The following is a 13,760-nucleotide window of genomic DNA, read 5'->3' as shown; positions in this document are numbered from 1 at the left end:
GACAATTACACTGTGATTTCCTCATGAGCATTGGAGGTCTTCCAGTCCCACTTTGAACATGTTATGAGAAATGTGCAATTCAAAATAAAGCCTCCAGAAATCTAAGAAATAACACAATTGCAATATAAAAACGCACTTCACTTTTGCAAGGCTGTATTGCAAATTAAATAAATGAAAGAATTCCTGCCTGTTAAGTAATTAATGGATACAGGACACCAGTGTCCAGCCTGGGTCACTTCAAAAGGACAAACACTGAAATCTTACCAGCTGCTTATGTTATATAGAGTAGCAGCACTACCATCTAAACACTGTCATACCACCATCTAAATAGTATTATTTTTTGTAAAATCCCATTTGAGCAACTACAATCTGAATGGCTAAACTATTAACATACAGTATGTGAAAAAATTAGTAAAACAATACCGTCTCAATAAATCCCCTTGTTTTCATGAAATTAAGTCTGTATCAAAGATTTCTTATGCCGAGATTGTTTCAGTGAACTTCCAATAATGAACAATGAGAACCTCCTCTGTGTCTCAGTAATTCATCAGCAAACAAACTTGCTTTTAGTCTTTAAAAGCGTGCAGTTCCACATCCAACAGCAATGTTGTGATCCCAAGATCCGGAGAAACGCATCTACTTACTGACAGATGGTGCCATCTAGTGGTAACACTCTGGAAGTCAAATATGTGGGCTGGCAATAGGGACCTTTATTGTAAAATTAGGTTTCATTGCTTCACAATAATCATTTGCGTTTTCAGACTGTATTACTGGTCGGCTGTACAACATACTGCAAGTTAAAAGGAAATATTGAACTTAAAAAAAATTAAATGTGAAAACTCAAATACATATTGTTGACCACGTTTCTAAATACATTCAGCACACTCAAACACAACTAAAAGCAAAAAGCAAAAGATAAACCTAATTCCTTTAAATGTACAAAGATTTTCTTATAAAAACAAAGCAAAGCCAGAAGAATATTTAGACCCGTACAAATCTACATCAGTACCTGCATGAAGGTGACTGAAGCAAAACAAGGTTTCAACCAATTGGAGGATGTTTCGTTGTCAAGCTGCAAACACCTTCACAGAGAATTGTTTAACAACTTGACTTTCACATCTAAGTACAGTTCTGTACACTTTATAAGGCACTTGTGGCAGCCACAATGTTTTATACATGAAGAGGCACAAAACATTTAATCTGTGCACCTCTTCCCTGTATACATACACATACTGTGAATGATGCAATAAAAACAAAATCAGCATGGCGTGTTAGCAGTGCGACTAATATTTACAGTCTTTAACTGGTCCAAAGCTGCATCACTGGACAGGTTGCTCACGTCATGGTTGCTTTCACACCACTAGGCTCTCACGACTCACAGCTCCATTCTGTAAGACAAGAGGAGTCTTATCAACTCGACACATTAGAATAAAAAAATACAACTCCGGACCTGGATTTCGGGGGATGAATTAGCCAAAGGCTTTATAAGGCTGCACAGGTATTACTTGATAGTATACTTAATTCATTGTTGGTTTTTGTAGGATTTGTTGACAAGGGAAATGATCCTTTAATCTTATAACTCACAGAAGTACTACTTAATGAATTGGTTCACAATTCACAGCAAAATCCCCAGCCTACCCTGGATGCAAAAAAAGATTTTCTGAAGTTCACCAAGATATCCCAAGTAGATCTCTTCAAATTAATCTCCAGAGTTTTGCTGTGACTGACCTTGCGGAGGTTACTTTTCTTTGAAGATGACACACTTTCATCTTCACTGTACGGTGGTGGTGGCGGAGGTGGGTAGTCGTCACGGCGGCCGGGGTTTCCGGAGGGTGGGGCATGAGGAAGAGGCGGGGGCCCACGTGGAGCCCTCCCCCGATCCGAGCGGCGGTCGCTCTCGCTGTCTAGACGCTCCCGGCTGCGTGCCCTCTGCTGCTCGCCCATCCTCTTCCTCTCCATGGCTTCTCGCAGGAAGCTGTCGTCATAATCATCTCGCCTGCCCCTGGCATCGGCGCCGTGCTGGCGATCCCTATCCAGGGCCATCAGGTCGTCACGGCTGCGGCTTCGTCTCCCTGGGAGGCCCCCGTAGCCCCCTTCATCTCCTCTCCGACGGTCCTCGGGGGAGGGGTCACGACGCCTGCGGTCATCAATGTCACGACTGTTGCCGCTGCGGGCGCTACTGCTCCACCCGTCATCAGAGCTGAAGAGACAGAAAGCGGCGCAATTGAGGGGAAACAGGAACATACGAGGCCGTTGCATTAGCTGCCGAATAGAGTTCACACAAGTGAACTCTATTAAACCTCTGATGCGTCCTCCGGTCCAGTTTAAACCTGAAGTTCAGCTTTAAACCAGCGCCTGTATCTTCTCAACTAACCAAACTGCATCTAAGGTTTCAGCTACACTGTCAAATGTCTGCAGGTCTCTTAATGCAGTGTAAATATATGCAGGGTGACACATGTAGTTTTCAATATTTGCATTTTCATATGAAACAATACACACAATTGATAAATTACCACCTTTGACAATCACCTGATCCTCTATAGAGATTTTGAGCAGTTTCAATTATTAGGGAACCGTGATTTGTCACAGATGACAGATTATACTTTTAAAAAGCCACATCAAAGTGGAAACTTCTCAGGAAGTTGACTAATTATAATAATTTAAGTTGGCGAGCATTTTTGGAAAAAGAGAAATAGTACATAACAGGTGTCCCCTGTATGGAAAGGCTAGAGTGGCTTTCTTAGGGCGATGTAAATGTAGATTTAGATTCAAAAGTCCATCCCTAGTATACAGAGTAAGACAGTGTTTAGAAATAATCTTATATTTCAACACAGTTTAGTTAGAAATTTATAACTCAAGTTGTTTGTTTATGTGCAATTCTTTACGCCTGCCCTAATTTGTCTTGCGTCACAATACTGTCACGTGTGCCTCAGAGGCCGACGCCCTCTCTCTTCCCAACCACTACCGAGGAGGTCGCTGACCTCTAGGCATACCGATCGGACTGGCAGAGTAAAATGTACGCCAAAAGCAGCCTGGGTAGTTTCTCCTGTTTGGAAGCTGTATTTTCCTTCCTATATTTTGGGAATAGGTACATTAGTATATTCTTAAAGATTGATTTGTTTATTGTTCTGTAAACTCCTGAGCACACTGATCTAGTTGTTTATGAGATGGAATTCACCTTTAAATATTTCTATTATTTACACTTTTCAGTCTACATTTGGCGCATCCTCCTCTACAATGGAATAATGGCTTCAAATTAATAGCCAAATTAAAGCCCTATTTCTACGAATAAAGTTTCAAAAGAAATGTTGATTAATGACAGAAAAATGTAGGTAAAACCATTGTGAATCTTTTCTCTACCACATGCTGCATTTTCTTTAATCATACATAATGTTTAAATAAATAAAAATGCGATGATGTAATATGGGGAACTCCTTTAACCTACACTACGTGACAGAGCAACTGTTGCACTTTGCTGGGTGATACCACCCACATAAAGTAAATTATGAGGGTCAAGCTTTCATTCTTTCGTTTCACTCTGCTGGGACAGTGAAATAAGTTGAAATAAGTTTAAATGTAGTCATGTTTGGCTGTTTGCTCTTCTTATTCAATTGCTGAGTAAATGTGAACAGTCTTCGACAGTCAAAGCTTAGTGCTCCAAGGAAGACAGTAAGCTATGGGCCTGTAGCCTCACTTGGTAAATAGTCACCAGCTGCCACTGCTGAATGGTGGTGGGGATCATGGACAGACTAAGACTCACCCTCTCCTGCCTCTGAACTCATCCGGCCGCCTTTGTGGTGGGTGGTCATCGCGGCCGTAGCGCCGTCCGATGTCGTCGAGGTTGTCCATGGAGCGAGCGCGTACACGATCCCCCATGTATCCTCCACCGTGACGCGGGCTGTCGTCGCGGCGGCGGCCTTGCTGGGACACGCTGCTGATGGTGCTCATGGCTTCATCCCTGTCATAGACGGTGGCCAGAGGTGGCGGCTGGGAACGACCCCCGTGGCCTCGAGGATCCGCACTATCGTGCAGGGAACTGACTTCGGTCATATTATCCACTAGTGGGGGGGGGGGAAATAGCATTTTACATCAGGAAATTACAGGATATGGTGAGAAATAAACAGTAAATAGGACAACGTTTACACAGGGGGGCGCAGGAGTTAAAGTGGAGGCGAAGATATTGTAAAAAATAATAAGTAGTCATAACCGAGTAAAATCACACAGAACTGAAAGACACATTGATATCATTCACTTTGACCTACACTTCCTGATGATATTATTATCAAAAATAAATGTCCATAATCCTCTGAGAGGCTCATACAGAAAAAAGAGCATCAGAAATTTAATATTTTAAAGTTTTCTTCAGTATTTCAGTCATAGTTGCCTGTAAATTAAAGTGTATTTTGTAAACAGGGGATGCTAATAGCTCAAATTGTAATTTTAATGGTGCCAACTTGCCAAAATTTAAACAATGACGTTACATACTGTTCAGGGGTTTCCCCATCATGACCATCAGCTACTAGCTAATAGGACCAATCTTTATGTCAGCTTAATAAACATTACCTCAACCAACAGTTATTCCCACTTTCACTTTATCCTTCAGCCCAACGTAATATGAACACAAACACTTTTAGGTCTGTGTTCACTGTGATGTTGGTTTATTGACCACAACTTGATTCAAAATTAAAAAAGTACCAGTAATATCAATCACTTTGTTATGTTGCGATACAACACTTGATTTAGAGGAATCCGTGTTTGTTCACACACACACACACACACACACACACACACACACACACACACACACACACACACACACACACACACACACACACACACACACACACACACACACACACACACACACACACACACACACACACACACACACACACACACACACACACACACACACACACACACACACACACACACACACACACACACACACACACACACACACACACACACACACACAACTCTTCTTTTAAGTCAGCCCTCTTCATATAATTAAACTGAATAAAATGAGTCGAGCTCTGAAAGGAATGACCTCCACAACTAGGAAATGTAGACTCGACCCAGACAGTGGTTATTTGGCTGCCTCTTAACTCTCGTCAGCTTTTACCAGAAGTTGATTTACTTTCTCCCACAGCAGTAACTGTGACCCGAAGAGCAGGAAGTGATCAGTCACTCACAGCGGTTGTAGTTGCCCGGTCTGGAAGGGTCCATGTTGGCCAGCTCCCGCTCCATATAGTAAATGGCACGTGTGGCATTCCCATCGGGGTCTACCTGGATACGATACCCACTCCGAGCTGCTTCAAGAGAAAAGAGGAAGTCAGAGTTTAGCTTCATGCAATACACTGAATACACCCGATCCGAGTCCTTTACCATAGAGAATCTACCATCTGACACTTATATTTACCAAATGTTGATTTAAGATGAGAATGAAGATAGAGAATGAAATAACACGCGTATCCTACTAAATCTGACACAAGCTACACGATCCAAATACTGAAGACTTAAAAACTATTAATTATTGATATCCTATGAAGTAAAGTCACTCTCAGACAAAAACAGAGCAGCAGTAAATAATAATGTGCTGCAGTTTATCTCCTTTATCTCTAGTTTTGACCAACTACAGGTTTCCCTCATTAAACATAAGGAAATGAGGAGTACATATATGGCTGACTGGCTAGTGACATCCTATTCTTCTTATTACACTCATATGGGACAGGATATTGTTACCACAGGGACACTTTAATATGAACAGACAAACAAACATAACTCCTGCACAAACTCAATTAATGGGTCAGAAAAGACACACTAACACTCTTTTCTTGTAAAACGTTTGGTGCCATAGGTTCACAAGGCACCATGGGGCACCAGAGGTCATTTATGTCGTCACATTTTCATAAGTATAAAAAGAAAAGCTGTTTAGTTAAATAAATAAAAAAATATGAAATTGAATAGTATATTTTTGTATAGATTGTTTTTCATTACATGTCTATGTAAAGATCCTAGGGGGAAATAAAAAAAATACACCTAGGCTAGGATGAAAAATTAATATAGTTATAAATATAACTATATAAAAAAGACGAATTCAACAGGTGAGAAACCGTTTTAAGTGTGTCCATAGGGTTTTGTGGTTGCACCGGCTGGAATATATAATTTAAAAAGACGGCAATTCTGATAAGGTTTTTTATTTTTCTCATTTTACTTACTGTGGTCCCCTCCCCCGTTTTGGTCATGCAGCAGAGGCACCTGGGAGCCCTGTCCAACTGCACACACACACACACACACACACAAGGATTCAACAACGCTCCATATTAAACAAATTAAGTCATTCATAAAACTAGTCAGTCAGTAATCTGTTGACATTAAATCAGAACTGCAAAACTATTCTCACCCGAGCTGGCGCCTTCATAGTCACGGCTGTAACCATTCAGGGGAGGTGGCGGTCCAGCTCCGTTGGGCAGAGGAAGCATGGGCATGCCAGGATGGCCACCGTACGCTGGCTGAGCATACATACTGGGAGCATAGAGGGTGGGAGCATATTGACTCATTGGCACACCACCTTTCTTCACTGCCTTTCCTGCTTCGTACACTGTGAAATAACGGACGACAGCTGGTTAAAGTGGAAAGAAAAAGGGATCATGTGGAACAGTATAAAACACCTCATACGTCTTCGGTTGCAGGAGCAGAAGCTAACACATAGCAAAGGACAATGCCACTTCTAATGGTGTACTTTAAAGGATTGGTTCAATTGTTTATTATGCTGAGATGAGGACTGATACCACTTTCATGTCTGTGCGTTAAATATGAAGCTAGCTGGCAGCCGTTGAACTTCGCTTAAACTGCACTAGACCAATAAATATTCCCTGAAACCAAATGTTTTTACTTTAAAATATATATAATTAATATAATATATATATATATATTTTCATATATACATATATGTTCATATATAACACGTCAATTAGAGAGCTTTAGGAGGTGCTGGTAGGCCAGACTAGCCGTTTTACCCCCTGCTTTTAATGATAAGCTAACGTAAGCTAAGATAAGCCATTGTTGCTGGTAGCTTCATATTTTTCATACAGACGTGAGAGTGTGGTACCAATCTTTTGTCAAATTCCCGACCATAAAGCGAAAACAAACTATTGCTTTTAAAATTAAAGATTGTTTCATAGAGTATGTAACGGATCCCCGTATATGAAGTGGCAGGAAACTTACTGCTGGTGAAATGACTATTTTATTTTCTTCTTCTGGGTCACAATACATTCATTAAACGTGTAAACTATCACCACCGTAAGAGCTTTAGCCTCATACGGGTCCATTACACTATTACACTTTCTTCGTACCGTCAAGTTCGCATTCGAACGTAAAACAAAACTGCGTTTCCTTTTAACCTTTTCAAAAATAAAAGTCTTATTTAACTATTAGAGAGGAAGTAGCACAAAGCCTCTATAAATTCTTCAAACAATACAATAACTATGCATACGTCAAAGGCAATAAGGCAAATGCAATGCAGGCAATAAAAACAAAACAATAAACCTTCCATGGGTTTATTTACAGAGTATAGTCTTTGGTTATCGAAGAGTATACTCTATGAAACAATCTTTAATTGAACCACAATAAATATACAATCAGAACCCATTGTGAGGCATTTTTTGTTAAATAATCCAAAGTAAACTGTGAAATGGAACTCTAGCTCTTTTCTACAATACCCCTTTTCAATTAACAAAAGAAGCCGATTTTCTCAAATGTTCAATGTTGTCCGAGAGTAAGCAACCATACGAGTACTTTGCCCACATGCAATTAGTCTAATATTGGATCTGATCAAATAATCCGACCAGACATTCAGTGCCGACTGTCGTTACACAAAACTCAGTGCTACTAAATACAGATTTTAGTCACTGGCTTTGCATTTGGTACTCACATGCTCGTGGGCAGCAGCAGCGTTCGGGGCAGCAGGGGCAACTGATGTAGCAACAACAGGTGTGTGGACAGCACTGGCACCAGCAGATCCCGATCAGGAGCAGCAGCAGCAAGAAGCCAAAAACCACCAAAACAACAAGGAGCCAGTCTGTGTGGGACAGGAGGGTCAGATACGTTTATATATTAAAACATTACACTATTAATCCACAAGACTTGATTTTCCTTCTTTAGCAGGTAACATAAGTCCAGAAAAGAAGAATATTTCTATAATTAAATTAAGTGGGTTTGCAGCACTGGACTGTAGATGCATTCGTCGACAGTGAAGATATAAAACACAATAAATCCCTGGAGTAAAACAATATGAATTGATTTTTGGTTCCATATTATCTGGCGTGTAAATGCATACACAGAGAAACAGATGTTTGTGTTGGTCTCTAATCATAAGCAGGGTTCCGGACTGCTCGCCCATATCACATGCATAGTGTTTTTATATGCGCAGGTTTCCGACTCATTAGCCACAGAAAGTGGAGACAGAGACCGAAGGAACAGCAGTCATTGATTCATATCAGTGCTGGAAGAAGTACGATCATCTTTTACTTTTAGTCAAATATATAATTATTTATTTTTTACACACCGTTATATGTTAAAGTAAAAATAGTGTATAATCAAGAAAATGTACTTAAAGTATGAAAGTAAAAATACGTACTATGCAGGTAAAGGGACTCTTTAGTTGTTACATTATTATATATTATAATCATTATAATATTAATGCATGTAATGTGTAAGATGCATTTTAATAAGATATCCTTTATTAGTCCCACAGCAGGAACATTTGTAGTATTACAGCAGTAAAGAGGACAAGAGGCATCAGTAAAAAACAAAACAAGTATTTAAAAAAGGTAATCAGCAGTTAAGTTATAATAAATAAGTAAACAATAAGAAATTATCGGACCGTTGTAGTTGGCTGTAAGAGTGAAGTAAGAAGTACGTTCATTTAGAGTAGAAAGGAGCATCAGTTAGTTAGTTATCAGCGTTAGTATATGAGTAAATGTATTAGTTACTTTCCACTACTGATTATTAACATTCTGTACCAAAACAAAAAAAGGGCGTGACGGAGAAAGTTGATAGTTGTGGAAAAGTTATTCTGAAGCCCTGATAGGTCGTACTGCTTTTTGAATATAAGTGCAAACACCTCTCAGATGTAATTTCGGTTGTTGATTGTTGAGACCAACAAAGCATGCTGGATACAGTGGTAAATGTGGTATTTTCTAAGGTTCTGTCAAACTGGTAAAACCGCTTCGTCCTTGTACCCAAAGCAGGATTTTACAAGCCAGTTCAGGCAGCACATGCCACTTAGAGACCAAAACAAGCAAACAGAAGGGGGAGAAAATGTTTAAATGATTCAACTCAATCGTTGGAGTGCAAAAACATTTTGTGTACACCGATAGGGAATTGTGTCCCGAATGCCCTTTTGTTGTAACCAGGCAGCTGCAGAAAGTCACACATGGGAACTGAGGCATAATAAAGACGGAGAAACCGAGGTAGATAAGAAGGCAGTGCAAGGAAGGTAAGGGTGGAAGTGAAGCGTAACAAGCATAACATTTGAGTTTGCGTAACCAAATCATTATATTGTTACATTATCACTTGCAACAGGATGTTTGTGTGCAGGGGCCTGTTCTCAAGATGAGTCAGTGTTAGTCTGTTATTGGGCACGTATTGCCAGGACTGAGGAGGCAATGCAGCCGGGGTGTTGTCTAAGAAATGTGTCCAATCCTTTACAGCTAAACATAATCCTCTCTTTTACGCCCCTTCTGTGACACTAAAACACGACTGAGCTACATCAAGGGGCTTGTACTACCTTCCATAACCAGTAAGTCAATGCCAGGCAGGAGGTCAGTAGTATTTGACTTTCTCTCTGTGAAAGAAAGATAAAGCCACAATTACTTTAAAGTGGTATCGGTCTAATTTCACGACTCTAAGACTTGTGCAGTCTTCTTTTAGTCACTTGTCATACGTTTTTGTCATCCCTTGATTATTGGACAACCTTTTGTGTATTCATGCGTGTGCGAATGGGAGAAAAGAAGAAGCACAGAGAGGGAAAAGCAGGTTCATCTGACCACATACGCCTACAACGTACCGAGGACAATTAGCTCGGTGTAGTCTTCGCTGTTCCCAGAAAGGTCCTGGGAAGAGATCACAGAACAGACGTAGACTCCGCTGTCGCCCCATGCCGTCTGTGCGATATTCAGGTCTGCATCTGTGGGAAACAAGAGATCCACAGTATTAATATTTACTATTATTAGAATCGTATAATTGTGCGATCTGATAATAAACAATGTTGACTTGCAGTATCAAAAGATACAAATATGTGTGCCCATTTCTGAGTGTGTGTATTCTTCTGTGTTGGATAGCCTTACTTTGCCTTGAATTAGGGTCTTCGTGATTGCATTGGCATTTTGATACATTTAGCTGATGAATAATGTTCAGATCCTAATAAATAATGTTTTGTTAAACCAAGGACTCTGCCTAGTTTAAACTGAAACGGTGACGTCTTTGTCAATGCTCAGCAAAACCAATGCTAAACCAGTGAGTTATTAATAGATAACTAAATGTGTGTGTGTGTCTAAGAAATTGCATGGACAAGACAAAGACTCTTCGGATTACTTAAGCATTACACAGCAGTGTGTGTGTGTGTGTGTGTGTGTGTGTGTTGCAAGATTGTGTTAGTGGGAGGGGATATGCCCCTCAACATTATGCCCAGCAGATGTCAAGAGCTTGAACTTACTGTGCCAGTTTAGTTCAGGCTCCATGGGAAAAAGTGTATTTGGCAGTTTCACGACCCAAATCTTCTAACTGTACTTTTGGGGGCGTGGTTAAGTTTTTAGACTCTCATAAGTGATTGTGATACGTTTATTATGTTGCTCCACCTCGCCCAGTTTGGCTAAGTCACTGAGCTGCATGTGCACCACCGGGTTATCGCCGTTACCTGCATCATATCGTAAAGACACAATGATCTCGCCTTTGGCGTTAACCTCTTTCCACTCCTGTACAATTTGCCTAAAACGCCTCTCCAAGGCATACCCAAAGTCAACTGAAAGCTGTTCTTGAACCATTTGGAGTACATGTATAGACGTGACAGAATCAGAAATGCAAACACAAAGATAACAACTGCACAGTGTTGTTTGACGTTCCTGTTGGCAGTTTACATTATAATGGTTAGCTATTGTTTTCAAAGCGGTCGTCAGTCTACATCTATACGGCAGCGCATTTCTAAATAAATCATTTTCTCCTTTATCTGCCACCCCGGAGGGTAAGAAGCAAGCGTCCATTACAGAACAACAACCCGGCAGCTGAGTGTCGATGACAGGGACTTGAGCAGGACACTTTCTGGTGAAAAGACACATCATAAACCCACTAGTTTCAGGATATTGCTTCTCTTTTTATGTTCAACTTGAGTGCATTTGATTTGGCCTGTGCTGATTGAAAATATTAATTCGTGACTAATGTTGAAAATGGATTAATGCAACAGTTGCACGACTAAACATGTCCAACCTGACATCAATCCGGTTAGTCCCACGTGGAAATATATATGCTAATGCAGTTTGAGAAGCAGATCTACACAGATATTAAATTGGGAACCAGTCACACAAAGCTCTGACGTAGTGAGAAACTAGTGTGTACACAAACGTTACAGAATTAAATATGAGGCAACACAGACAGTTACTGACAGAGCTCAAATAATTGTGTGAAGGAATACAAGTTGACCTCCATCGAATGCTGTGTTGTGTTCAACAAACAGTAAAAACTCAAAAGATAGTTACTAGAACGTCACAACTGGAAAACTAAAATTATCAAATATTTGGCTTTTATTGAATATTTTATGAATATGTTTTAATTGTTAATTAGTCTTTACGATACAGCTGAATGGGACTTCAGAGTGTAAGCTTTGATCAACTCACTGTTTAGGATGCTCATCTTGCGACCCTGGTATTCCGAGCCGAAGGTAACAGCATTGCCTTGCTTGGAGGCCACTATGCGCACCGTCCTCTGGCTGTCGGCACACTCGATGTTGGCGTCGTAGTTGGGGTTGTTCTGGGACAGGATGCTCTCTGCACTGCTGGGATTGAACGCAGCCTGGATGGGGTCGCGGCAATATGATTTGTACTTCCACGTGACAACAGGAGGCGTGGTGGCGGTTGTCTGGTAGTTGCAGATGAGGGTGACGGGCTGGAAGAGGATGACGACGTACCTCTTGGTGGGGCACTGGACCGAGATGGCCGTGGTGGTCTCTAGGAAGAGATGGTGGAGGTTTAGAATGATCAGGCTGTGTGCTAGATGATGGTCATTATGATTAGCAAAATCCCACATTTTATAATACTGGGTTATGGTTTCTAATTAGTCTGCGATAACCCTCGGGCGTAGTAAATGACAAACAGTTCTTCCACACTGCCAGTATCACAGAGTGGGTGTGATGAGTCAGAACCATTACAGCCATGTAAAGAGTATGACTGCCATGCATACTTGAGCTGATCTGGGAACAGATGAATAACATTTAGCTACCAAGCTTTGGATACACAGTAAGACTTGGGTTTTTTGTTTAGTTTTTTCATGGTTTGCCTGGACAAAAAGAAACATTATGATTATTTTAAGTCAAACATGGTTTACTGGAGGTGCTCACTTGCTAACTAGACATTTTCTCACCCATGGGACTATCCCCATAGTGCTAATCTTACAATGTAAATCCTTTATTAGTCCCTCAGTGGGGAAATTACAGAAAGCACGGTCAGCATAAACATTTCCTGGAAACAATCCTCAAAATATGGTTTGGTTCCGTCTTTTGTACATTGTCCCCTCATTTAATAAAAACAAAATAGTAATGTTGTTAAAAATATATATATATAGTTACGACAAACCCGCAATCACTCGTTCTCTTTGTAGGGCTTGTGAGCAGGAATTAAAAACATATATCATGAGAACAAACTACCAGTCTAATACTGCATTACAAGTCAAAGTTATTTGATCTATGTCCGTACATAAATACCAACAGCTGTGACAGAACAGTGACTAAACTAAAAAAGACACACAGAAACACGTGAAACGAGGAAGGCTCGAGAAGGCTTTTCCCGGAAGAGGGCCCACCCTGTTGGAAAGGAACAATAACCAATGTACCTGTTGCCATTAAGGCCGCGATGATTAACGTCCAGAACATGTTGAATCCTCTCTCCTCGGGGTTTCAGTCGACCTGTCTTATGATGACTTCCTTAACTACACGAATACAACTTCAGCTCGTGCATAACATTCAGAGTAACTGTAGTTGTCCTCAGCCAGGTAGCGTCCGCTCCATTTTGTGTCTGTGTGCGTTGGAAGCCAGGAGCAGTACCTGAACGCCCCACCTCAGCCGCTCAGCCAACAGGTGAGCTTCCAGACCGGTTGCGTAACACGGGTTTCGGGTTGTTGTAAATCCTTTATTAGTCCCTCAGTGGGGAAATTACAGAAAGCACGGTCAGCATAAACATTTCCTGGAAACAATCCTCAAAATATGGTTTGGTTCCGTCTTTTGTACATTGTCCCCTCATTTAATAAAAACAAAATAGTAATGTTGTTAAAAATATATATATATAGTTACGACAAACCCGCAATCACTCGTTCTCTTTGTAGGGCTTGTGAGCAGGAATTAAAAACATATATCATGAGAACAAACTACCAGTCTAATACTGCATTACAAGTCAAAGTTATTTGATCTATGTCCGTACATAAATACCAACAGCTGTGACAGAACAGTGACTAAACTAAAAAAGACACACAGAAACACGTGAAACACGTGA

The 13,760-nt window shown here is 40.6% G+C and overlaps 1 protein-coding gene across 4 annotated transcripts; it reads right to left on the bottom strand.

The window, feature by feature from the left end:
- On the bottom strand, nt 1–13,670 carry lsr (lipolysis stimulated lipoprotein receptor). Of its 4 annotated transcripts, none has more exons than XM_034528745.1 (11): nt 13,105–13,670; nt 11,895–12,224; nt 10,073–10,192; nt 9,794–9,850; nt 7,937–8,083; nt 6,407–6,604; nt 6,222–6,278; nt 5,196–5,312; nt 3,761–4,058; nt 1,729–2,200; nt 1–1,388 (listed from the first exon to the last, which is right to left on the bottom strand). In XM_034528745.1, the coding sequence occupies exons 1-11, from the start codon at nt 13,142–13,144 to the stop codon at nt 1,353–1,355; spliced, it is 1,872 nt and encodes a 623-aa protein (XP_034384636.1). In that variant the 5' UTR covers nt 13,145–13,670; the 3' UTR covers nt 1–1,352. The 4 variants fall into 4 exon arrangements, with proteins under 4 accessions (XP_034384636.1, XP_034384635.1, XP_034384638.1 ...); XM_034528744.1 differs by having other exon boundaries at nt 2–1,388; nt 5,196–5,315; XM_034528747.1 differs by lacking the exon at nt 9,794–9,850 and having other exon boundaries at nt 4–1,388; nt 5,196–5,315.
- Nucleotides 13,671–13,760: the final 90 nt, after the last annotated feature.

Source organism: Cyclopterus lumpus, chromosome 25 (genome assembly GCF_009769545.1).
Source record: "Cyclopterus lumpus isolate fCycLum1 chromosome 25, fCycLum1.pri, whole genome shotgun sequence".
Lineage (NCBI taxonomy): Eukaryota > Metazoa > Chordata > Actinopteri > Perciformes > Cyclopteridae > Cyclopterus > Cyclopterus lumpus.
The sequence above is the reverse complement of the archived record's forward strand: the minus strand, read 5'-3'. Positions and strand labels throughout refer to the sequence as shown.

Coding starts and splice junctions, on each gene's coding strand:
- lsr (XM_034528744.1), bottom strand. CDS start 13,144: ATGTTCTGGACGTTAATCATCGCGGCCTTAATGGCAACAG. Junction 12,225..13,104: donor CGCGGCCTTAATGGCAACAG/GTACATTGGTTA, acceptor ATCTCTTCCTAG/AGACCACCACGGCCATCTCG. Junction 1,389..1,728: donor AGAAAAGTAACCTCCGCAAG/GTCAGTCACAGC, acceptor CTTGTCTTACAG/AATGGAGCTGTGAGTCGTGA.